The 25,696-nt window shown below is 36.9% G+C and overlaps 1 protein-coding gene across 1 annotated transcript in view; it reads left to right on the plus strand.

Moving 5' to 3' along the window:
- LOC138692758 (gustatory and odorant receptor 63a-like) overlaps positions 1–11,424 on the plus strand; it is a 308,176-nt gene extending 296,752 nt beyond the window's left edge. Inside the window, exons 3-7 of the mRNA XM_069815952.1 lie at positions 4,880–5,140; positions 8,999–9,283; positions 9,882–9,953; positions 11,070–11,159; positions 11,237–11,424. Coding sequence (XP_069672053.1) covers positions 4,880–5,140; positions 8,999–9,283; positions 9,882–9,953; positions 11,070–11,159; positions 11,237–11,338 — 810 coding nt within the window. The 3' untranslated portion in view covers positions 11,339–11,424. The remainder of the gene's footprint in view (positions 1–4,879; positions 5,141–8,998; positions 9,284–9,881; positions 9,954–11,069; positions 11,160–11,236) is intronic.
- Positions 11,425–25,696: the final 14,272 nt, after the last annotated feature.

Raw genomic sequence — 25,696 nt, forward strand, 5'->3', positions numbered from 1 at the left:
AAACAAATTCAAATTAGTGTAACTCTGAAAATATTGAGAATAAGACACATGTTTATATGACATTTTTTGCTCAGTAAATCTTTGGAAATATGCTCCGTAAGTGACGGTAACTCCTCGTGAATCACCCTGTATAACGGAGAAACGACAGTTTAGCTACTCAATTTCGATAGAAATATACCAACTAGGCTATAAAGGTACAGGTCATCGCACGGGAAGAGAATATTAAAGACTTCAAGGTCAGCAGGGGTTGGATTGTAGGAATGCATGAACGCAACAACCTTAATATATTTGTACTTAACTTTTTTTAGTTTGTCGTGAATACATTTTCTTGAAAGTTTTTTTTTTTTACAAAAGTGGGGTGCGCGGCTTATTCGAGGACGCGGGGTATTCGAGAAAATACGGTAAATTCTTTTAAGTTTGACTGAGTCTATTGCAATGTCGTATCATTTAATGGACTTTTTAATAAAATAAACTATATAATTATATATAGGCCTATATATTTGTAAATATGTGGTATTTTCTCAATGGATAAGTGTACCGTATATGTCTGTAAATTTTTAAATAATGTAAAATGTATTATATACTATCATATAGGTGCAGCCTATATTTATTGTAAATATATATATATATATATATATATATATATATATATATATATATATATATATTTATTTATATATATATATATATATATATATATATATATATATATATATTTGTAAATATGTAAAAATTACAAAGTGTGGCTATAATTATGTAAAGGACACGTCCTTTTATGTTTGTTGCATTGTAAATTTCTGTCGAGTCGACGAGCTTGTTGTTGTCACACTAGAGACTGAACGAGCTGCTTGTGATAGGATATAGGCTAGTAGGTGTGCAGCATGCCTTACGTCCACGGATCGGAAAGTACCAGCCCTACTAACAACTAATAAGCAGGGAAAGGATTTATATGTAAATACATATTTACTTATAAAGCTAATATAATTTATATTTTGCATTATCTTTATGTTTCACAATGTGTAGGGTTGAAAAATCCTACTTTTATTTTCCATATTTTTCCATATTTTAGAGTTTAGTACATATTTTCGTTAATTTCCATATATTTTCCATATTTCATATAAAACAGTCCATATTATATTAGGTTTAACAATAAAACAAAACAAAATTCCATTAACTTTTAAAAATACATTTCAACAATAGAGATTTAAACACATGTTCAGTAATCCCTTTAACATCAGAGTTATTTGAAAATTAGCAGTCCTATCAACAATGGGAAAGTAAGTTACAAAACTGTATTAATTTAATTTAAAATTTTTAACAGACTTCAGTTGTGCAGCTCAACAGTTAAATGCCAGTCAGAGTACACATAGGTTCAGTTTTGTAAATCATACTATAAAGACGGTAAATATGCCAAAAGTACGTCATTCAGTCAATTTAAAATCAAAACTAACAAGTTACATTTCAGAATTTAAAGAAGATGGTTTATCAACTGACAATAAAATATTATTTTGTAATTTGTGTCAGTGTGCAGTATCATCTACACAAAAGGTCCTGGTGCAACAACACATTACAACTAGTAAACATCAGGCCAACAAACAACTAAATTCCAAGCAGAGACAATTGTTTTTAACACAACCAACAACATCGAATGTAAGATCTGAGTTTAACATCGACCTGTGCCGTTCTCTCATCTCTGCTGATATTCCTCTCTACAAACTAAAGAATAAGGTCTTCAGGGAATTCCTTGAAAAATATACTCAACATACAATCCCGGATGAGTCAACACTTAGGAAGACGTATGCTCCATCCATCTACGATGAGACAATACAGAAGATAAGAGATGAAATTAAAGATAGTTCAATTTGGGTTTCCATTGATGAGACTCCCGACAAAGAAGGTAGACTTGTTGGTAATGTAGTTATCGGTTTGTTAAGTGAACAATATTCTGAACGAATTCTTTTACATTGTGATGTTCTAGAAAAGTGCAATAACAAAACTATAGTTAAACTGTTCAACGAAGCTATGGGTATCCTGTGGCCAAAGGGTATTATGTACGATAATGTGTTATTCTTTATTAGCGATGCTGCCCCTTATATGGTCAAAGCTGGACAAGCATTATCTGTTGTATATCCTAAATTGACTCATTTTACTTGTGTGGCGCATGCATTTCATCGTGTGGCAGAAGTGGTCAGAGACAATTTCCCTAAAGTAGATTTGTTGATTTCATCAGTGAAAAAAGTATTTCTCAAAGCTCCCAGTAGAGTTAACGTGTTGAAAGAAATGTACCCTGAAATTCCATTGCCACCAAAGCCAATTTTAACTAGATGGGGTACATGGCTAGAAGCAGTTGAATATTATGCCGAACATATAGACTCTATTAACAATGTTCTCCTTGCATTGGACTCTGAAGATGCAGTCTCAATTGATACTGCGAAAACAGTTACCTGTGACATAAGTGTGAAGAATGACTTAGCTCACATTCAGCATACATTTTCATGCATCATAAAAACGCTCAAAAGTCTCCAAAATAGGCACCTTTCACTATCTGAAAGTTTTGAAATTATAAATAGTACTGTGGAACAACTGAATCGTGGTAGAGGTAAAGTTGCAGATGCAGTAAGAGCTAAGGTGGACACTGTACTTTCAAAAAACCCTGGATATGAAGAACTACAAAAGGTTGTTGCTGTGATGAGTGGTGAATCAACAGTGAAGATTAACTTGGACTTATCCCCAGCAGACATTGTGAAATTGAATTATGTACCAGTTACTTCTTGTGACGTCGAACGCTCTTTTAGTCAGTATAAATCTATCCTCAGAGACAATAGAAGAAGATTCACTTTTCAGCACTTGAAAGAAATGTTTGTAACCTATTGTTATGGTAACAGACAATAAAAATTGTGTTTTGTTGAAACTACATTGGAAGATAAGGTACGTCCATTATATTTTTTGTTTAGTTTGATTAAAATGTACCAATATTTAACGTACATAGTCATTTTTTTATAATTTTAAGTCCATATTTAATTCCATATTTTGGTAAAAATCCATATTTAATTCCATATTTTGGTAAAAATAACTACATATATATTTACATATTTCATATATTTTTAGTCCATATAAATCCGTTCCCTGCTAATAAGTATAGGTTGTGCATTCCATTTGATCAGTGTTGTAGTAGAAAGATAACCTGGCCATGAATGAACAAATGAAAGTCTTTGACTAACGAATGTATTGCGAGTGGCATCGACAACACACATAAGGGGCAATGTTGTAAAATTTTTGTTACAATTATTTTTCTCGAGTGGAGCGCAGAAAACGTTCGACGTTGAAAATTACAAAATACTTAACTGTGTTATTAATTTCAAAATTATTATTATTATTCATTACAATCTCAAACAACTCATTGGTGTCATATCAATGTGCGAATCGTTTCGCCTATGAATTGCATTGTTGCCTCAAAACTAGATCTATGAAGACACCAATGTGAACCAGTTAACATGAAGGCATTAAGATAATTACCTATTTATTTGTTTCTTTGTTTTGTTTTGTTTTGTTTATTTCAAATTCGTAAAATATTAACTATTCCAACCATGCTCACAATAACTGTCACGAACAGCATAAATGTTTCATGGAAGTAGAGGGATTCGAGATGAATTTTCTGTCACTTTTTCCTCAAATTTCTATATGTTCCCTTAATAAAACAGCAAAAAACTTAGGGGCATATTCATAGACATTCTTAGCACGGGCTTCCGGTGGATGATCAGCGAACTCAACGTTAAACCAGTGTTAGCGATGTGATATGATATGAATCCTGTACAAGTAATCACTCGATAGCCGGGGCTAGTTTAGCACGCTCGTAGCACGGGCTAGCGAAATGTCTATGCATAGCACCCCTAGTGATGTAAGTGGCCTACTGCCTTCTAGCTCACATAGTTTTTCCACAGCCCCAAATTCCTTACAAGATGCAAGTTCGCGTATCTTTTAATAGCATTTCTTCCCTATATCCTCATCAGATATGAGATAAATTAAATTAATTCCGTCAGTAACATTAAAACTGCTTCCGGTAGATGATCAGCGAACTAACGTTTCTCGTATTCATAAAGCAGTGTTAGCGAGATATGATATGATGAAAGAGTGATGGAACGGAGAAAAATTCTCTCCGGCGCCGGGATTTGAACCCGGGTTTTCAGCTCTACGTGCTGATGCTTTATCCACTAAGCCACGCCGGATACAATCCCGACGCCGTTTAGAATCGTCTCAGATTAAGCTCCATCTCTTGGGTTCCCTCTGGTGGCCGCCCTCTGCACTACGTCATAGATGTCTATGAACGCAGGACCGAAGTCCATACATGTGTTGAGGTGCACTCAGATGAGTGACTGATTGGCCGGGATCCGACGGTATGGGCGCCGTCTTAAATCACAAAGTGATTTATTACGCATATCATATATATTTTGATGTACCGAAGTACATATGATATTTCCATGCAGATATTCTGCGTCATCACATGATGAAAGAGTGATGGAACGGAGAAAAATTCTCTCCGGCGCCGGGATTTGAACCCGGATAGAATTTTTCTCCGTTCCATCACTCTTTCATCATGTGATGACGCAGAATATCTGCATGGAAATATCATATGTACTTCGGTACATCAAAATATATGATATGATATGATATGATATGATATGATATGATATGATATGATATGATATGATATGATATGATATGATATGATATGAATCCCGTACAAGTAATCAGTCGAGAGTCGGGACTAGTTTAGCACGCTCGTAGCGCGGTCTAGCGAAATGTATGAATAGCAGATGTTTACAGTTAAGGAATACGGTAGTCTAGAACTAAAACATGCAGTTCTTCCGCGACTGTCCAGGTGGAATATAAGCGCGTCACAGGAGCCTCGCTGATCCTGGGGCTGCGCACGCGGTGCCTGGCTCTGGTGCTGCTGGTGCCATGCGGCGTGGTTGCGGTAGAGGTGTTGGTCCAGTTCGGCAAACAGTGCGGTGTTCAGCTTGCCGTCGGCTGCTGCAACTGCGTGGTGACCGCCATTCGCCTGCTGCTGGCCGCGTTGTGGCACCTGCTCAGCGCCGCGCTGAGGGCGGCAGAGCAGCGACTCCAGGACAGCTTCCGTGAGGTAACTGTCAAATGTGCCAACAAAGAAAGTACGTCCCTCTCTAAGCTACTGTATTTTCTGGCATTCCACCTGTTGCCTGTGATAGATATCACACTCGTGATCATTTATTCTATTATCCGCTATATTTTAATGTTATTTGAGAACATTGTATCGACTTTACCCGAGCGCTGTTATAGAGCGTATTCCGAATCTCACCTGTGAGCAATCCGATGGCATCACGGTGTTCCGAATTCCACCGATGACGTCATTGATGCTCCACCGGTGTCGCACCGGTGCCATCAACTTGCAGAGGTGGTGGCAGTCTCAATCAGCCGCCATCATTGAATCTGATTGGTTCTTGTATAGGGCGGGAATTAGCAGACGAATAACATCGTGCACTGTTGTGTCATGGCGGTGTGTTCTGCTTTAGTTCTGATGTATTGTTTGTAATGAGCACAACGTAAAAACAATATGTTAATGGCTTATGAGCGAACATGTCAACGGACCAGTTATTACTACCGGTTCAAGAAATAAGTTGTTTATTATCTCTTTTCTTTGAACGAGATGGCAGTACGGAAATTTCGCAAAATTTTGCTAGCGTAGCACAGATATCCACTTAACACAGTCGCCATGACAGCATCGATCCTTCCAGCAGTTTTGTTCCTTATTTCGTTCCAACGTGACGTCATTGATGCCACCGGACCGGTGAGATTCGGAATACGCTGATAGCCAAATACTGAGTGTTCATTTCAAAGTGTGTCATGACGTCACTGTTGTTGGGTCACCGATTTGAAGCGAGTTTCAGTTTATATGTTAGAGAAGTTGCCTATTATTTAAGGCGTTCTTCAATCTGAACTTGAGAACGTGTACGGTATAACTTGAACGTCGTAGCAACAGATGGCGGTCTGTACGGTCTGTGTGCTACCATAACCTCTTTCAAACTGCGTTTTGCGCCGGCAAGTCGTACGCAGGGTATTTGTTATCATCGGTTGCGTACGGTAACATTCCACAACACAAATCAAATGCTCCGTGTCCATGTTGACCGTCGAAGTTAATGTCAACAAATACGTAAGTAATCGTCTTAACCCTCTCCCCATATCCCGACAGTACGTATTTCCAAACAGTTCACATTCCTGCCACTACCGGCGTTACCGTACGTATCGGCACGTACTCTTCAGAATGAACGCCGTACTTGCTAGCCAACTTCTCTGCCTCTTAGATTATACACCTGAGATGCGGAAATGTAGGAAGACTGAATTCTCTAGGCTCATCAGCTAGCCACATGACGGCATACAGCGAGCCAAGACACATTTTGAACAGAACACCCAGTAGTGTTTTGGTACGATAGGACGTGGATTCGTCTAGGACAGCGTTCCTCTGTGTTCCATGAAACCCAAATTCTAATGGTTCCGCGAGTGCAAAATTTCTTGGAGGAGATCGATGGATATTTGGAAGAAATAGGTAAGTTACGTGGAGAAATTGTCAAACATTTGTAGGCCTTGTACCATACTCTATTGCAGCATTTTCCAGAAGAGAAATGCGATCATTATCGTAAGCATTTGTGGGTAAAACAAATCATTTCAATTGGACTAAAGAAATCGAAGGGATAACAGAATTTATTCCCTGTTCGTCCCTGCAATATCAATTTCAAAAGTTACCGCTATTGGAATTTTGGTTCAGCGTAACGAGAGAATACCTAGTTTATCAAAAAAACTACTTCAGTCGCTGAATATCACCGGCTTCATTCATCACCAAAATCATATTCATATCAAGTCAGTATCAATTTTTTTCCATTGCTTCCATATTGATCTTTTGGAACTTCAAGATATAGCCATTAATGTTTTAAGACTTTTTTTTAATTTTATTGGGTTATTTTACGACGCTGTATCAACATCTAGGTTATTTAGCGTCTGAATGAAATGAAGGTGATAATGCCGGTGAAATGAGTCCGGGGTCCAGCACCGAAAGTTACCCAGCATTTGCTCGTATTGGATTGAGGGAAAACCCCGGAAAAAACCTCAACCAGGTAACTTGTCCCGACCGGGATTCGAACCCGGGCCACCTGGTTTCGCGGCCAGACGTGCTGACCGTTACTCCACAGGTGTGGACGTTTTAAGACATTCCTTGTTAATTGTAAATAACCATCTGTACAGTTCTGTATATGAAAAATAAATTATTCCTGTCAAGGATAGCTGCCCACCCACAATAAATAAAAATTAAATTAAATTAAAATTACAAATAAAATATTGTTGGTCTACAATTAATTTAGGTGCTGTTACCGCTCGGTACCCCTCTTTCAAGAGCAAAAGGGCAGCTATTCTTTTTGGATTATTCTCTCTTTCTCTATCTAGACGCCATCTAGTTCACAACAATAGAACCAGTCTCAACAATAGTACACAGGCCTTTGGATTTCACCCAAAAAATTAACTCTTGATATGACAGAGATGTTAAATCGAGTGTAAATAACAGCAAAAAAAACACACACATTCATAGTACGGAAGGCTTCTCTTCAAATTCTACACTATCATTTATGTTGACACACAAATTTTTGTTTTAATGTACAAATCGAATAATTATTTTACTCGTTTCACTTCCCTTTATCTTCTTATGTTTAATTCCGGATCCCAGCGGTCATCCTCACTTGAGGACGGATGATTTTAAATAAATATTAGTAGCAAATATGTAATTTCAATCAAACGCAGTTTCTCTTTTACAGTTTCATCCATCATAATAATAATAATAATAATAATAATAATAATAATAATAATAATAATAATAGTACTTACTTACAAATGGCTTTTAAGGAACCCAAAGGTTCATTGCCGCCCTCACATAAGCCCGCCATCGGTCCCTATCCTGTGCAAGATTAATCCAGTCTCTATCATCATATTCCCACCTCCCTCAAATCCATTTTAATATTATCCTCCCATCTACGTCTCGGCCTCCCTAAAGGTCTTTTTCCCTCCGGTCTCCCAACTAACACTCTACATACATTTCTGGATTCGCCCATACGTGCTACATGCCCTGCCCATCTCAAACGTCTGGATTTAATGTTCCTAATTATGTCAGGTGAAGAATACAATGCGTGCAGTTCTGCGTTGTGTAACTTTCTCCATTATCCTGTAATTTCATCCCGCTTCGCCCCAAATATTTTCCTAAGAATCTTATTCTCAAACACCCTTAACCTATGTTCCTCTCTCAGAGTGAGAGTCCAAGTTTCACAACCATACAGAAGAACCGGTAATATAACTGTTTTATAAATTCTAACTTTCAGATTTTTTGACAGCAGACTGGATGATAAAAGCTTCTCAACCGAATAATAACACGCATTTCCCATATTTATTCTGCGTTTAATTTCCTCCCGAATGTCATTTATATTAATAGTAATAATAGTAATAATAATAATAATAATAATAATAAGCAACGCAAAAAAGGATTATAGCCCTAAGGGTTCCACGGTTGCACTGTGGATTAAAAGGAGTTCCGTGGTGAGAAAAGCTTGAGAAACGCTGGCCTAGGGGATTATCTGACATGTAATCCAAGGGATTTAATAAATTCCCTGTTTTTTAACTGATACAAACAAGTGCGCCATCCGATCTTCACCACTGTATTCGTTGTCTTCCTCACAAATACATCTGTTCCTCTTTTACATACCTCACGGTATAATGCTTCTGTATCTCTATCTGTTTTTGCCAGCAACCCATTGTGACAATCAGGTATATTTGGAAGCTGATATCTTACATCACCCGTGCCAAAATATAAGGAAAAACAAATAATAATTACCTTATCCGTATACAAAATAAATTTTTAAAAAATTCTAAAACTAGAAGGCGAACCAATGCGTCTCTGTTAAGTTGTCATTTCTGGAGTCTGTTGCAGCACACTGAAATGTGTCTAAAAGCTGACACGGTGAGATCCTTCACTCAGTTGTGGATGGAGCTGAGGCAACTGACTGCCGAGACAGGACAGGCAATGTGTTGCACCTTTGTATTCTACATCGTGTACATGTTCACGAAGATCACCTTCAACGTGTACATTCTGCTCGTCGCGCTCCTTCTTGGACAACCCAACAATTTTACCTACTACTACTCAGCCATTGTAACCCTGGCGGACTACATGATTCTCTACACCATGTGTGATCAGGCTCACCACGTGTCCCGTCAGGCAAGTATATTGTATTTATAATGGTTACACTTTTACCCCTCTAGAAGTGCCTGCCTTCCTTCTCAAATTCCATCCTAGAGATCACCAATTTTACAAACTTTTGCTACACTTTAGCCTACTGAATCCATAGACATTTCGCCATCACAAGAACAAGAAAAGCAATATCTCACAGTGCTGTAGATACTCCAATTCTCATTTCAGGTCATGAGTTCCCGGTGAAAAGTCTTCACCATATCACGCTCTACATTCCCTCAATTTTTAAAAAAAGTCATTCAGTTACACTCTGTATACGGAGGACTCTATAATTGTACTTGGTCTTAATTCTCTACTGGCAGTGGCTGTCGTTTCAGATTTTTTATTGAGCTCCATTGGACATGGAAAGACGAATGACCAAGGTTAAGATGAATAGATAGTATTAAACAGAATCCAAAAAGGCTTGACGTCAACAATTGGCAGAGACAGACATAAAATAGGAACGTGCTAAGGAAATATTGCTAACGTCAAGACGCGAAAATGGTTGCACTGCATCATCTGAAACATAACTATCATAGAGTGAAACTTGTCTTAGAAACTAATAAATTATTTTAAACACTTGTAGGTTACGATGTGCTTCCAAAATGAATTAATCTCGAGAGGCATGTCACCTGGAAATACCAAGACGCAACAAGAGGTAAGTTCTCATTTATATCTTCATACTTAGAAGAAGCTATTATCAAATGTAGTACTATTAAAATCTGGCAGAAATTTTTATTGGGTATCGTGATATTATACAGGTCGTCGTCAACTCTCTTGCTGCTATAGCCTACTACGTTTCTGGAATTTGTGGAGTATAGAAATCAAAACAAGTTTTTTGCGCAAGTGGTGAGTGGAAGGGGCCAGTCCAATGACGGCTCTGTGGGAAAGCATCGATTGAAGACAAGCGTCTGAATTGCCACCCCTACCTATCACCTTCTGTCATGCACAGCTTACTCCTTAGCGCCCGTGGGCCGATGCAGCCCGCAATACACTCCCGCACAGATAGGTTCCGCCCATTCGCTTGTCATAGGCTCCACTCAAATGCGTCGATTTACTCCACAGGCTCCAAAAACGGAGTGTAGTGATATATTTTAAATAGATGGATTTATTGAGTATTATTATACATATAGATGTTATATTATAATTTTCTCTAAAATCCAGTGCACGGGTCTTCTGACCGTACGTGCTTTGTACCTAAAACAAGTCCTACTTTGTAGGTTTCACCCCCTCACCTAAGATTATATCCAACCACTCTCTAAAAGAACACACATATTAAAATGAAAACGGCACAACAAAACACATATAATATATCCTAACCTAAAACAGACATAAAAGTGTATAATTGGGTAGATACCATTATCCCTTCGTCAGTTCGTATCACAAACTTCAATAGCTGAAGTTCTAATCTGTCTCGCCTTCAAGAGGAACAAACCAGTCTTTTGTTCGTATTCTCTATTTCCCATGAGGTCAAGACATGCAAGCGAACTCCTATTCTGACTTTTCTTCGTACATGTTCCAATTCGACACACTGCAATAAAATATGTCTATAGGAGTCCTTTTCTCTGCACAGTGGACAAAGGCGATCTCCTTCTTCCTTGACAATTTTATTACCCTTCCATGCCCCCAATCTAAGCCACGCTAAACCTGCTCTACTGTCTTTGTTACAAGAATTTATATAGTCACACCTCCCCCAGTTAAGCATGAAATCTGATTGTACGATCGTAACTGATCTTACGATCTGATCGTAACTGTTGTGTGTATTATTTTATAGATATATTTGTCCCTTCGTGTGATCCAGTTGAGTGATACACGCATAGACCTGGGGGGCTTCGTTGCTGTTAACAGAAGACTCTTCGTTTCCGTAAGTCCTCAGAGCTATCAGTAGCATAACATCGTGTCGGTAATTGCCGGTATTAGCATGCTTGATCTTAATTACAGCTTAGCGTCACCATGGTGACGTACCTTATAGTGCTACTGCAGTTCAGACTAACAGCCGACACCAGCGGTTATAAGGACAACTTGATCTGCAACTCTGACTGAACGTTCTCCCATGAAGACAGCACACACCATGAAGATTGACGACTGTGCTGGTCCTCCGGGGTTTAATTTTATTGTAACTCTTGAAAATAAAATGTTCTCTTATATTAATTGCGGATGCAGTAAACAATTATTAAATGTAGTTATTTTTCGTAAATGTGATCAATTGCAGTTTGGTGTAAGCACGAAGAAAACTGTGCTATTAGAGATAAGGTAAATGTGTTCCATTGATACGCCTAGAAGGCGAATGGGAGGCGTAAGATAGAGCTTCATACATCCATGACCTTGGAAGGGGACTAAATAGGATCCTTTTGAGAGATGAAACACAACAGTAAGTTAAACATAAAAGTTCAATATCATTTAGTATCTTGTGAACGAGCTTGGAGAAAAGTAGTTTTTCTTTAATACGAATTCCAAAAGAATGGGCGATGTCGGCGAGGTGATATTGAAAGATTTTGCAGAGCAAATACCAACAAATGTGTCCTTGATTTGTTTGTTGCGTAATATTAACGGTTTGGCCAGTAATAAAGTGTGTGACCAGTGTTGCCAATTCAGCGGTTTTCCCGCTAAATCTAGCTTTTTGGATAACCATCTCGCGGGTAAAATTATATTATCCCGCTTAGCGGGAATACTAGCGGTTTTTAATCGTTAAAATTTCTGAAATGAAATTCATATTAGCATTATAAGCGGCTTTCATAATTACGGTTAATTCGTTCAGTGTGTGTGCTGTGAAATAATGGATGTGTTAATGTAGTGATAATTCCATATTATATGTTACCGTTAAAACCCGAAATCCGTCAAAACCTGTTTCAGCTAGTAAAAACTAGTTTAAGCAAATAAAGATAGAAAGTGAGTTTTCGTGTAATCTGAAATCAATGTCAGGTTCTTTGGTAAAAGCCTAAAAAAACCTATACAAACCAAACCTAACCTGTCAATGATTCTAGATCTTACGAAAATTCGTTTTCTATCTATCTGTATTTTAAAATTACTTTTTGCTAGTTGTAACAGGTTTTGTCGGATTTTGGGTTTTAACAGTCACATATATCGTGTAATAAGAATTTAAATATGTTGTGTCGTGATAAAAGTGTTCAAAATTGCTTTATAGCGCCACAGTGGCAATGAAAAAAGTATGCAATATTCGTTATATTGGCGGGTGGATGCTCTATCTTGACCATTATTATTATTATTATTATTATTATTATTATTATTATTATTATTATTATTATTATTATTATTATTAGCCGTACCCGTGCACTACGCTGCACCCGTTACAAATAAATATAAAGTATTTACATAATTAAAATAGGACGTTTGATCCAGGGAAGATTCATGTTTGATAGAAGGATAAATCGTTTAATATGTTACGTAATTTAAATTGTATTTAAATAATTAAAATGCGATCTTTTGGTCCAGAGACACTCATTTGGTGCAATGACAATTCCTTTAACATGTTTCTTAATGTTTATTACATGCATCCATACTTTAATGAAGACTGATATATCATTTAGATTTAATGTGCATACTTTATTTTACTTGCTATATGTTTCCATTGAATTATGATGATAACTTAATTTCAACCCTTGTTTTCTACGTATTCAGTAAATGGCGCTTGGGCCACTATTATATTATATTATATTATATTATATTATATTATATTATATTATATTATATTATATTATATTATATTATATTATATTATATTATATTATATTATATTATATTATATTATATTATATTATATTATATTATATTATATTATATTATATTATATTATATTATATTATATTATATTATATTATATTATATTATATTATATTATATTATATTAAAATATGTTGATAACGGATGTACACCGATAAGTAAGTTTTTAATTTGTTATGGGGGCTCTTGAATCTCAGGAGGAACAAATTTTATTTTACAACAGGGCAACATAATCTGCTTGGCTCATTACCCAATTTTTTTGCATTGCATTTAATGCATATGTATTTTATGTATTTTAACACCATTCAATTGAGCATAGTTAAAATCTGGATTATAAAATAATGGAATGCTAAGCTAACATATTATTACTGCATACGAAATCAATACACTCTTGTGGTTCGTCAATTCTCTGAGATAAACATTATTTTAAGAAATACAGGAAACGAATACACAGAATAGCCTATCAAGTTGTTTGTGCATAAGAAGCTATTTTAATCTTACCTGTCCTCAATTCACTCAGACATTACTGTAATAACATTATAGCATTATGACCTTATAGAGAAACTACACTTTCCAATGGTGAAATAATAATTAATTACACAAATCGGTTAATTTAGCTTCCGATATTACTTCATACAAACACAGAAACACTCTCTGTAGGCTATGATTCATAGCTTTCGATTGTTGTTGACCAAAGCCCCTTATAGACGAATTCATTTATTTCATTACACCGCCTTAGATGGCAGTTATTTTAATTTTGAAACTCATTTATCTCATTAAATATCAGTCCTATCAAACTTTTTCAAAGTATAAAACTTATCGAAAATGATTTTTAAAGAAATTTTTGTTATGTAACATTTTTCATAAAAATCAATAATAAGCGAGATATTTCGATTTATTTAATTCAGACCCCCTTATAACCCCCTTTTAAATAATGTATTTTGAATGCCATATAGCCTAAAATCTAAGTTACAACGAACTTAATTTATATTCCAATTTTCATCGAAATCGGTTCAGCCACTATCGCGTGAAAAGGTAACAAACATACAGACAGACAGACAGACAGACATACAAACAAAAATTTCAAAAAAGCTATTTTCGGTTTCAGGGTGATTAATTACATATGTTAAGACCAATTATTTTTGGAAAATCGAAAATTACCAGAAAAATTTTGGCTACAAATTTATTATTAGTATAGATTATTATTATTATTATTATTATTATTATTATTATTATTATTATTATTATTATTACTGAATAATAAGTATACATTAAAATCAAGATATTTGCTAGGAAATCGCGGGTTTTCGAAAGTCATCTAGCGGGATTATACGAACAACTGTGTGACAATTGCCATAACCGTGCATTCAGTGAGAGTAAAATCAAGTCGGATAGATAGACGACAGTGTATTTAATTGGAAATATTGTATAGATTGTTTAAGAAACGCAGTATTTCCGCTAATGAAAAATTATAAATATTTTAATATGTAAGCTTGCAAGATTTAAGAAAACCATAAAACAGACTAGAAATAGCACACGTCAGAAATAAGTATAAAAGCAAACAGAACAATTAAAATGTCCTATAAAATTCAAGTACCTTGGAGCAACAGTAACAGATATAAATGACACTCTAGAGGAAATTAAACGCAGAATAAATATGGGAAATGCCTGTTATTATTCGCTTGAGAAGATTTTATCGTCTAGTTTGCTCTCGAAAAAGCTGAGAATAAGAATTTATATAACAGTTATACCTATTATCGGTTGTTCTGTATGGTTGTGAAACTTCGACTATCACTTTGAGAGAGAAACGGACGCTAAGGGTACTTGAGAATAAGGTGCTTAGGAAAGTATTTGGGGCTAAGAAGGATGAAGTTACAGGAGAATGGAGGAAGTTACACAACGCAAAACTGAACGCATTGTATCCTTCACCTAACAATTAGAAACATTAAATCCAGACGTTTGAGATTGGCAGGGCATGTAGCACGTATGGGTGAATCTATAAATTCATATAGATGTTAGTTGAGGCGAAAAGACCTTTGGGGAGGCCAAGGCGTAGACGGAACGATAATATTAAAATAGATTTTAGTTAGGTGAAGTATGATTGTAAGGACTGAATTAATCTTGTTCAGGATAGGGACCGATAGCGGGCTTATGTGAGGGCGGCAATGAACCTCCGGGTTCCCTGAAAGCCCTAAGTAAGTAAGTATAAAACAAACTAGAAATAGAACACGCCATAAATAAGTATAAAATTAAACTGTGAACAGAACAATTTAAAAATCCTATTATTTGAACGATGTTATATTAAAAGTTATCATAAGTATATACCCACTTAGAGAGAAATAGATTATATATTTGTCTCTGTGTTACGTTACAGTTCATGATGAGGGAGAAGAGAGATAGCAAAAGATTGTAGTCTATTAATCTGTGAGAGAAATTATATCTAAACTTCCAGCTTAGGCAAGCAGTGACCAGAGCGTTGGAATGAAGGCAAGTAGGTATCTTTTGTTTTTGCCCACGACCAAGATAAGCCCTTTAAACTCAACGGCCAGTCACAGGCAGAGATATAGTAAAGCATTTGTTTTGTGCGACTGTTCTTCAGCTTGTGCTGATACATGTAACCAAAATTAAGCAAAATGTTGGATACAGCAGACGTTTAAAAATTTGCTGTAATTATTATTTTGTATTTCCTCATTTCTTTCTGTATATGTCTCGTACAACTTTCGATTTCTCCTTGGCATGGTCCCAATCTTGCTCTTTTTTATTCACCCCCTTATGCGGACTAAACTTGCTTCGAAATTTGTGAAGATTCGCAGCAGTAGTCTGAAACTTTGTCTCGGAAAAGGATAATGACCCTGAACCCCCGGAAGTTTCCGGAAGTCGCCTGGGGACTTGAAATGCGGCACAAGAACTGAGTACGCAGACAAGCAAGATGGAATACTCTCTGCCTTCTGGTCAACTTTGTCTTTAAGGAAGTTACTCAGGTACTTCAGCACTCTAGTCTCAATTCATTCTTCGGTATTTGTGAATAAGTACTTTCTAACCAACATTATTGAGTAAGACGTTCACAGCGATCGGAGGGATTGCGTCCGATTCACATCCCTCCGTATATTTCTCTACCATCTACGGTAATACCGGAGAACACTGGAGGAGAGCTTTATTCGTAATCTTCGATTCCTCCATCAAGTCATTAGTATTGGCTCCTCTGAGCAGCACTATCATGGAATGTCTCTCTTCCGAAATTAAGTTTTTTTTTTCTTTTTTTGCAATACGTTCTTTTGCATCGTTTCTTAGCATTTCTGCGTAAGTTCTTTTATGTATGTACTAACTTACTTACTTGGAATGGAATGGAATTTAACTGGAGGCGGGGGCACGGATGGCCCAGCACTGCAACCTGTTGAGATCTATTGCGCTAACCCTCGATATGGAGTGAGTTGCGTGCCACAGATCCCCTACGCGCACCAACCCAACCACATGACTCCCTTAACGACCGGTCCCTACAGCCAACAGAAATCCATATACCATTCCTGCTTCGGCAACTTCCCCCCGTCGGTCCAAGGCGAAACTCCTTCCTCGAGTAGGTCCGCCTCAGCTGCTCGTTGCAGAAGCCAGCCAACGTCGCTTAGCTACATTCCACGAAGGCCGGTCGAGAGAGCCAGTAGTTTCGGTAGAGTGGTCTGAAAAACCAGAAACGGGATGATGAGGGAGGAAAGAAAGTGGCGAAGATGAGTGGAGTTCCAATCGCCTGATGAAGTTACCTGATATGATGATATATGATATGATATGATATGATATGATATATGATATGATGTGATATGTGATATGATATGATATGTGATATGATATGATATGATATGATATATGATATGATATGATATATGATATGATATGATATATGATATGATATGATATATGATATATGATATGATATATGATATGATATGATATATATGATATGATATGATATATGATGTGATGTGATGTGATATGTGATATGATATGATATATGATATGATATGATATATGATATGATATGATATGATATGATATGATATGTGATATAATATGATATGTGATATGATATGATATATGATATGATATGTTATGATATATGATATGTTATGATATATGATATGATATGATATGATATGATATGATATGATATGATATGATATGATATGATATGATATGATATGATATGATATGATATGATATGATATGATATCCATGTAATATGGACCTCACAATTTGTATCCGGTGCCACAATTACATTGTAATATGGACCTCACAATTTGTATCCGGTGCCACAATTACATTCATTATAGGTATACCTTTTGTAGACGCTATTATAATTTAACTTTCGACCCCATTTAGATCATTCAAAATTGACACTTTTACGACTCTGTTCTTGATTTTCAGTACACTTATATCGAACATACACACTGTTTCTAATTATACTTCATACTACACTATTGTCCAATATGTTCGTTACTATGTCTGTTTCGTTTTCAGATCTCACTAATTTTCTACATATGAGCCGTTCAGAGCAGAAGTGGTATAAATCAAAAATGGATAATGAGGGTTAAAGTAAAAATTCTGTAAAATGCAGCGCAAAGTAGCAGTAATATTCAATTTATTTAAACTATTAGTAGTCAGTGGATAGCATGAAGGACATAATTATTATCAATTGCTGGTTTGCGCTGTATTTTACAGAATTTTTACTTTAAACCTCATTAACCAATTTTTACTTACACCAGTTTTGCTCTGAATGGCTCATATTATACTTCACTACCCTAGCTAGCCTTCCCCGCCATACTCCTCACCTATTTTCATTATCTCTAACATTTTACTTAACTTCCTATTACACTCCTCTAATAGTTACCTGATATTCATCCATAGCAATGAGGGAAAAACACCGAAAAACCTCACCCAGGCAATTCGTTCTGACCGGGAATCGAACCCGGGACCGTTGGGTTCGGAGTTAAACTCGCTAACCCCTCAGCCACAACGGTGGACAACTTACTTACTTACTTACTTACTTACTTACTTACTTACTTACTTACTTACTAGTAAGCACAATGTCTTCTTGGCTTCTCGGTTGCTCTGGAGTCTATCACGATATGAAGTGAAAGGAACAGAGTTGATTGTTGCTATTGAAACCTGTGTCATTTTAACCGAACATAAGGTATGGCATTTTAGTCATCAGTGATTCATTTGAAAATGCTGTAAACACTGCGTGGTCAAATAAAGTTTTAATTCTCCTTATACAAAGCTCAAATAATAGCGAAAGGAAAAAATGGAGTGCTTACCTTTTAGTTTTCGGCTCTTAGCAGTAAGAAGAAAGCCGACTGATTGATGGCATTGTCCACACCTGTGGAGTAACGGCTAGCGCGTCTGGCCGCGAAATCAGGTGGCCCGGGTTCGATTCCCGTCGGGGTAAGTTACCTGGTTGAGGTTTTTTCCGGGGTTTTCCCTCAACCCAATATGAGCAAATGCTGGGTAACTTTAGGTGCTGGACCCCGGACTCATTTCACCGGCATTATCATCGTCATCTCATTCAGACGCTAAATAACCTAAGACGTTGATAAAGCGTCGTAAAATAACCTACTTGATGGCATTAATGTAGCAACAGGGTTGACAATCCACCTTTCTAAATAGTAAAGTACCATTGACACTGTCATAGTCGTTTAGTCAAAACCTTCTTCACTATGTCATTTTACCCTATGTTTCATTAAGTTAATAGTAGGACATTATAGGTTATGGCAAGTAAAAGAAACTTAAGACTGAATTATAATGCTCAACATCAAACATAGGTACAGGCATCCTAAGATCAGAAAAGGAATTATTCACAATTTCAGGGCAGAATAGACGAGTCAGAGCATTTCTAACCAACCAATTAATCTATAGAGATGAGAAATATCGATCATGTTGTACAGAGTCAACAGTCATCTCTTCATAAGAATGAATGTATTTGTTTACCTGTCAGTTAATACACATCAATTAAATTTCCCAGCCTGGGTTAAACATACATGTCATTTCACCTGTCAACCGAGCACAATTGATGTTTCGACAGAAGAAAAGGGAGTGGCCAGTTCAATACAGCAACGCGGAATAAAAAAATTTCAGAACCGAAACAAGTAAAGAGTTATGAACTCATGCTCCAGCTAGAAGCATGGAAGTCTCCGCATTCGACCGGGGTCTACGCCCAGTCACTTTGGTACTTAAGGCTGTGGGGATATTTCCCTTCAACAGACAGAAAACCGGTAAGTAAATTAAAACTTCCTACTGTTATAAAGTATAAATGTGTCTTTTAATCTGTTATTTAACAATGCTGCATCAGCCTGCGAACACCTAGCATTAATTTGTTACAGTGAGAAGGTATTTAAGAGATGAGTCCAATTATTCGCCATGGAATTACCTTATATTTCCCTTAAAACACTCGGTAGACATTGCTGTTCCTTATGATTTATCTCATCTCAAAAGAAATTGCATTATTATTATTATTATTATTATTATTATTATTATTATTATTATTATTATTATTATTATTATTATTATTATTATTACACCTACTACTACTACTACTACTACTACTACTACTACTACTACTACTAGCTATACCTGTGCGCTCCGCTGCACCCGTTAGAAATAAATATAAAGTAATTGCATAATTAAAATAGGACATTTGATCCAGAGAACATTCGTGTTTGATAGAAGGATAAATCGTTTATTATGTTGCTTAAATTGTATTAAAAAAATTAAAATGCGATCATTTTGATCCAGACCACTCATTTGGTCATAAAAATTATTTTAGAAAATACAGGAAACGAATGCCTATCAAGTTTTCTGTGTATAAAATGCTATTTTAATCTTACCTGTCCTCGATTCACTCAGAAGTTACTGTAATAACATTATAGCATTATGTCCATCTAGAGAAACCACACTTTCCAATGGTGAATTATTAATATGATTCATGCAAGAAAGTCTTCCTCTCTACACATCTCGGATTTTATCTCTGCTGGTGGGTGACGTCATAGTTTGCGGTACAGAGGAAGAGGGAAAGCAGTGATTGTATTGGCCTGTGAAAAAAAGTTCGCCCAAATGCTTAATCCTGAGTATCTACGTATTTTTACAATTATTTTAACATTAGCTGCATAATAGCTCAATGTTACGAAGCATTATTATGGTTTTCGCAATATGAAAATCACTCATTGTAGGCCTACTAAATAAATCAATTGCAGTGAAGCATATCTGCACGTCTCCTTCCAGGATTACTGCAAATGTTCAACTCCATCCTCACCATCACTGTCTTGCTCTTCCTTCAAGTTCATAACAGTCTTACGACGTTCGCGATTTTCATCTGGTGTTGTGAACAAACTGGCTTCTTCTTTCTCAATGGCATGGCGGATAGTTCTTGTTTTATCACACGCATCGTTCTCTCTGATATGCCTGTGGCAGCCGCTGTCCTCTCTTGTGATTTAGCGACAGGAATACTGAAGTCACCACGATCTGATTCATTCTGCATAAACTATAGTACATTAGCCACCAGCTCCCGACTTTGACCACTCAGTTTTTTGTTCTTAACTTTGGACATGATCGTTGAAAAATTAGAAATTAAAATGACTACCAGTACACAATTTACAACACATTGAACTATTAGTAATTACGAAACTAAAGCACTAATTACTATAAGCTAGATTTCTATAAAACTGTGATGATAATAATAATAATAATAATAATAATAATAATAATAATAATAATCCAGTCTGCTGTCAAAAAATCTGAAAGTTAGAATTTATAAAACAGTTATATTACCGGTTGTTCTTTATGGTTGTGAAACTTGGACTCTCACTATGAGAGAGGAACATAGGTCAAGGATGTTTGAGAATAAGGTGCTTAGGAAAATATTTGGGGCTAAGTGGGATGAAGTTACAGGAGAATGGAGAAAGTTACACAACACAGAACTGCATGCATTGTATTCTTCACCTGACATAATTAGGAACATTAAATCCAGAGATGGGCAGGGCATGTAGCACGTATGGGCGAATCCAGAAATTCATATAGAGTGTTAGTTGGGAGACTGGAGGGAAAACGACCTTCGGGGAGGCCGAGACATAGATGGGAGGATAATATTAAAATGGATTTGAGGGAAGGAGGATACGATGATAGAGACTGGATTAATCTTGCTCAGGATAGGGACCAATGGCGGGCTTATGTGAGGGCGGCAATGAACCTCCGGGTTCCTTAAAAGCCAGTAAGTATAATAATAATAATAATAATAATAATAATAATAATAATAATAATAATAATAATAATAATCCAGTCTGCTGTCAAAAAAATCTGAAAGTTAGAATTTATAAAACAGTTATATTACCGGTTGTTCTTTATGGTTGTGAAACTTGGACTCTCACTTTGAGAGAGGAACATAGGTCAAGGATGTTTGAGAATAAGGTGCTTAGGAAAATATTTGGGGCTAAGTGGGATGAAGTTACAGGAGAATGGAGAAAGTTACACAACACAGAACTGCATGCATTGTATTCTTCACCTGACATAATTAGGAACATTAAATCCAGAGATGGGCAGGGCATGTAGCACGTATGGGCGAATCCAGAAATTCATATAGAGTGTTAGTTGGGAGACTGGAGGGAAAACGACCTTCGGGGAGGCCGAGACATAGATGGGAGGATAATATTAAAATGGATTTGAGGGAAGGAGGATACGATGATAGAGACTGGATTAATCTTGCTCAGGATAGGGACCAATGGCGGGCTTATGTGAGGGCAGCAATGAACCTCCGGGTTCCTTAAAAGCCAGTAAGTATAATAATAATAATAATAATAATAATAATAATAATAATCCAGTCTGCTGTCAAAAAAATCTGAAAGTTAGAATTTATAAAACAGTTATATTACCGGTTGTTCTTTATGGTTGTGAAACTTGGACTCTCACTTTGAGAGAGGAACATAGGTCAAGGATGTTTGAGAATAAGGTGCTTAGGAAAATATTTGGGGCTAAGTGGGATGAAGTTACAGGAGAATGGAGAAAGTTACACAACACAGAACTGCATGCATTGTATTCTTCACCTGACATAATTAGGAACATTAAATCCAGAGATGGGCAGGGCATGTAGCACGTATGGGCGAATCCAGAAATTCATATAGAGTGTTAGTTGGGAGACTGGAGGGAAAACGACCTTCGGGGAGGCCGAGACATAGATGGGAGGATAATATTAAAATGGATTTGAGGGAAGGAGGATACGATGATAGAGACTGGATTAATCTTGCTCAGGATAGGGACCAATGGCGGGCTTATGTGAGGGCGGCAATGAACCTCCGGGTTCCTTAAAAGCCAGTAAGTATAATAATAATAATAATAATAATAATAATAATAATAATAATAATAATAATAATCCAGTCTGCTGTCAAAAAAATCTGAAAGTTAGAATTTATAAAACAGTTATATTACCGGTTGTTCTTTATGGTTGTGAAACTTGGACTCTCACTTTGAGAGAGGAACATAGGTCAAGGATGTTTGAGAATAAGGTGCTTAGGAAAATATTTGGGGCTAAGTGGGATGAAGTTACAGGAGAATGGAGAAAGTTACACAACACAGAACTGCATGCATTGTATTCTTCACCTGACATAATTAGGAACATTAAATCCAGAGATGGGCAGGGCATGTAGCACGTATGGGCGAATCCAGAAATTCATATAGAGTGTTAGTTGGGAGACTGGAGGGAAAACGACCTTCGGGGAGGCCGAGACATAGATGGGAGGATAATATTAAAATGGATTTGAGGGAAGGAGGATACGATGATAGAGACTGGATTAATCTTGCTCAGGATAGGGACCAATGGCGGGCTTATGTGAGAGCGGCAATGAACCTCCGGGTTCCTTAAAAGCCAGTAAGTATAATAATAATAATAATAATAATAATAATAATAATAATAATAATCCAGTCTGGTGTCAAAAAAATCTGAAAGTTAGAATTTATAAAACAGTTATATTACCGGTTGTTCTTTATGGTTGTGAAACTTGGACTCTCACTTTGAGAGAGGAACATAGGTCAAGGATGTTTGAGAATAAGGTGCTTAGGAAAATATTTGGGGCTAAGTGGGATGAAGTTACAGGAGAATGGAGAAAGTTACACAACACAGAACTGCATGCATTGTATTCTTCACCTGACATAATTAGGAACATTAAATCCAGAGATGGGCAGGGCATGTAGCACGTATGGGCGAATCCAGAAATTCATATAGAGTGTTAGTTGGGAGACTGGAGGGAAAACGACCTTCGGGGAGGCCGAGACATAGATGGGAGGATAATATTAAAATGGATTTGAGGGAAGGAGGATACGATGATAGAGACTGGATTAATCTTGCTCAGGATAGGGACCAATGGCGGGCTTATGTGAGGGCGGCAATGAACCTCCGGGTTCCTTAAAAGCCAGTAAGTATAATAATAATAATAATAATAATAATAATAATAATAATAATAATAATAATAATAATAATAATCCAGTCTGCTGTCAAAAAAATCTGAAAGTTAGAATTTATAAAACAGTTATATTACCGGTTGTTCTTTATGGTTGTGAAACTTGGACTCTCACTTTGAGAGAGGAACATAGGTCAAGGATGTTTGAGAATAAGGTGCTTAGGAAAATATTTGGGGCTAAGTGGGATGAAGTTACAGGAGAATGGAGAAAGTTACACAACACAGAACTGCATGCATTGTATTCTTCACCTGACATAATTAGGAACATTAAATCCAGAGATGGGCAGGGCATGTAGCACGTATGGGCGAATCCAGAAATTCATATAGAGTGTTAGTTGGGAGACTGGAGGGAAAACGACCTTCGGGGAGGCCGAGACATAGATGGGAGGATAATATTAAAATGGATTTGAGGGAAGGAGGATACGATGATAGAGACTGGATTAATCTTGCTCAGGATAGGGACCAATGGCGGGCTTATGTGAGGGCAGCAATGAACCTCCGGGTTCCTTAAAAGCCAGTAAGTATAATAATAATAATAATAATAATAATAATAATAATAATAATCCAGTCTGCTGTCAAAAAAATCTTAAAGTTAGAATTTATAAAACAGTTATATTACCGGTTGTTCTTTATGGTTGTGAAACTTGGACTCTCACTTTGAGAGAGGAACATAGGTCAAGGATGTTTGAGAATAAGGTGCTTAGGAAAATATTTGGGGCTAAGTGGGATGAAGTTACAGGAGAATGGAGAAAGTTACACAACACAGAACTGCATGCATTGTATTCTTCACCTGACATAATTAGGAACATTAAATCCAGAGATGGGCAGGGCATGTAGCACGTATGGGCGAATCCAGAAATTCATATAGAGTGTTAGTTGGGAGACTGGAGGGAAAACGACCTTCGGGGAGGCCGAGACATAGATGGGAGGATAATATTAAAATGGATTTGAGGGAAGGAGGATACGATGATAGAGACTGGATTAATCTTGCTCAGGATAGGGACCAATGGCGGGCTTATGTGAGGGCGGCAATGAACCTCCGGGTTCCTTAAAAGCCAGTAAGTATAATAAGTGGGATGAAGTTACAGGAGAATGGAGAAAGTTACACAACACAGAACTGCATGCATTGTATTCTTCACCTGACATAATTAGGAACATTAAATCCAGAGATGGGCAGGGCATGTAGCACGTATGGGCGAATCCAGAAATTCATATAGAGTGTTAGTTGGGAGACTGGAGGGAAAACGACCTTCGGGGAGGCCGAGACATAGATGGGAGGATAATATTAAAATGGATTTGAGGGAAGGAGGATACGATGATAGAGACTGGATTAATCTTGCTCAGGATAGGGACCAATGGCGGGCTTATGTGAGGGCGGCAATGAACCTCCGGGTTCCTTAAAAGCCAGTAAGTATAATAATAATAATAATAATAATAATAATAATAATAATAAAATAACTAACTCTGGCAGTATTGCAAACCCGAACTGACTTCAGACACACATTACTAACAGGAAAACAGTTCTGTTGGGAGCAAAGCGACCAGATGTCTTTTGTTTTGCTGTATTAGTACTCTACGCCCTGAACCATGACAAGCGCTTGAATTCCAACTGCCATTCACCGGCAGAGATAAATCCAAGACCTGCACCAATCACCGATACAAGAGTATGATCTGGTGCTAAGCAAGTGACGTCAGATGTGAAAGTTTCGTAATGTTTCATCTGTTTGACCCTCGAGCGTAAACGTTTTATCTTAACACTTATTCGAAATCGAACTCAAGTTCGTGTTGCAGAGTCCTTTGTAAACAAACCATGGCCTCGCCTTTACAGACAGCCTATTCAAGGCACCGCCAACCAATCAATCAATGAAGGAGAAAGAAGAGAAAGTATGCGAGTCCTTGCACTGATCTTAAGTTTTATGTGATCTTCTAGCCTAAAGGCCATTTGTCTCCCTTCGTTAACACCGTCCCATTTAAGGGACATAAGTTAATTTTGAAAGAGTGAAAGCCGAACAAAACCATAAACTAACATAATAAGAACGCTAAATGTCTGGGAAATTGAGCTATTTGTACACAATTACCCATAACATCATAGACAGCCACTACTGCCTCATCCACAACAGCTCTCACTTAAAAGTCGAAAAATCGAAGGAGAATTGGGAGGAAAATTTAA

This window comes from Periplaneta americana, chromosome 17 (assembly GCF_040183065.1).
Source record: "Periplaneta americana isolate PAMFEO1 chromosome 17, P.americana_PAMFEO1_priV1, whole genome shotgun sequence".
Classification (NCBI taxonomy): Eukaryota; Metazoa; Arthropoda; class Insecta; order Blattodea; family Blattidae; genus Periplaneta; species Periplaneta americana.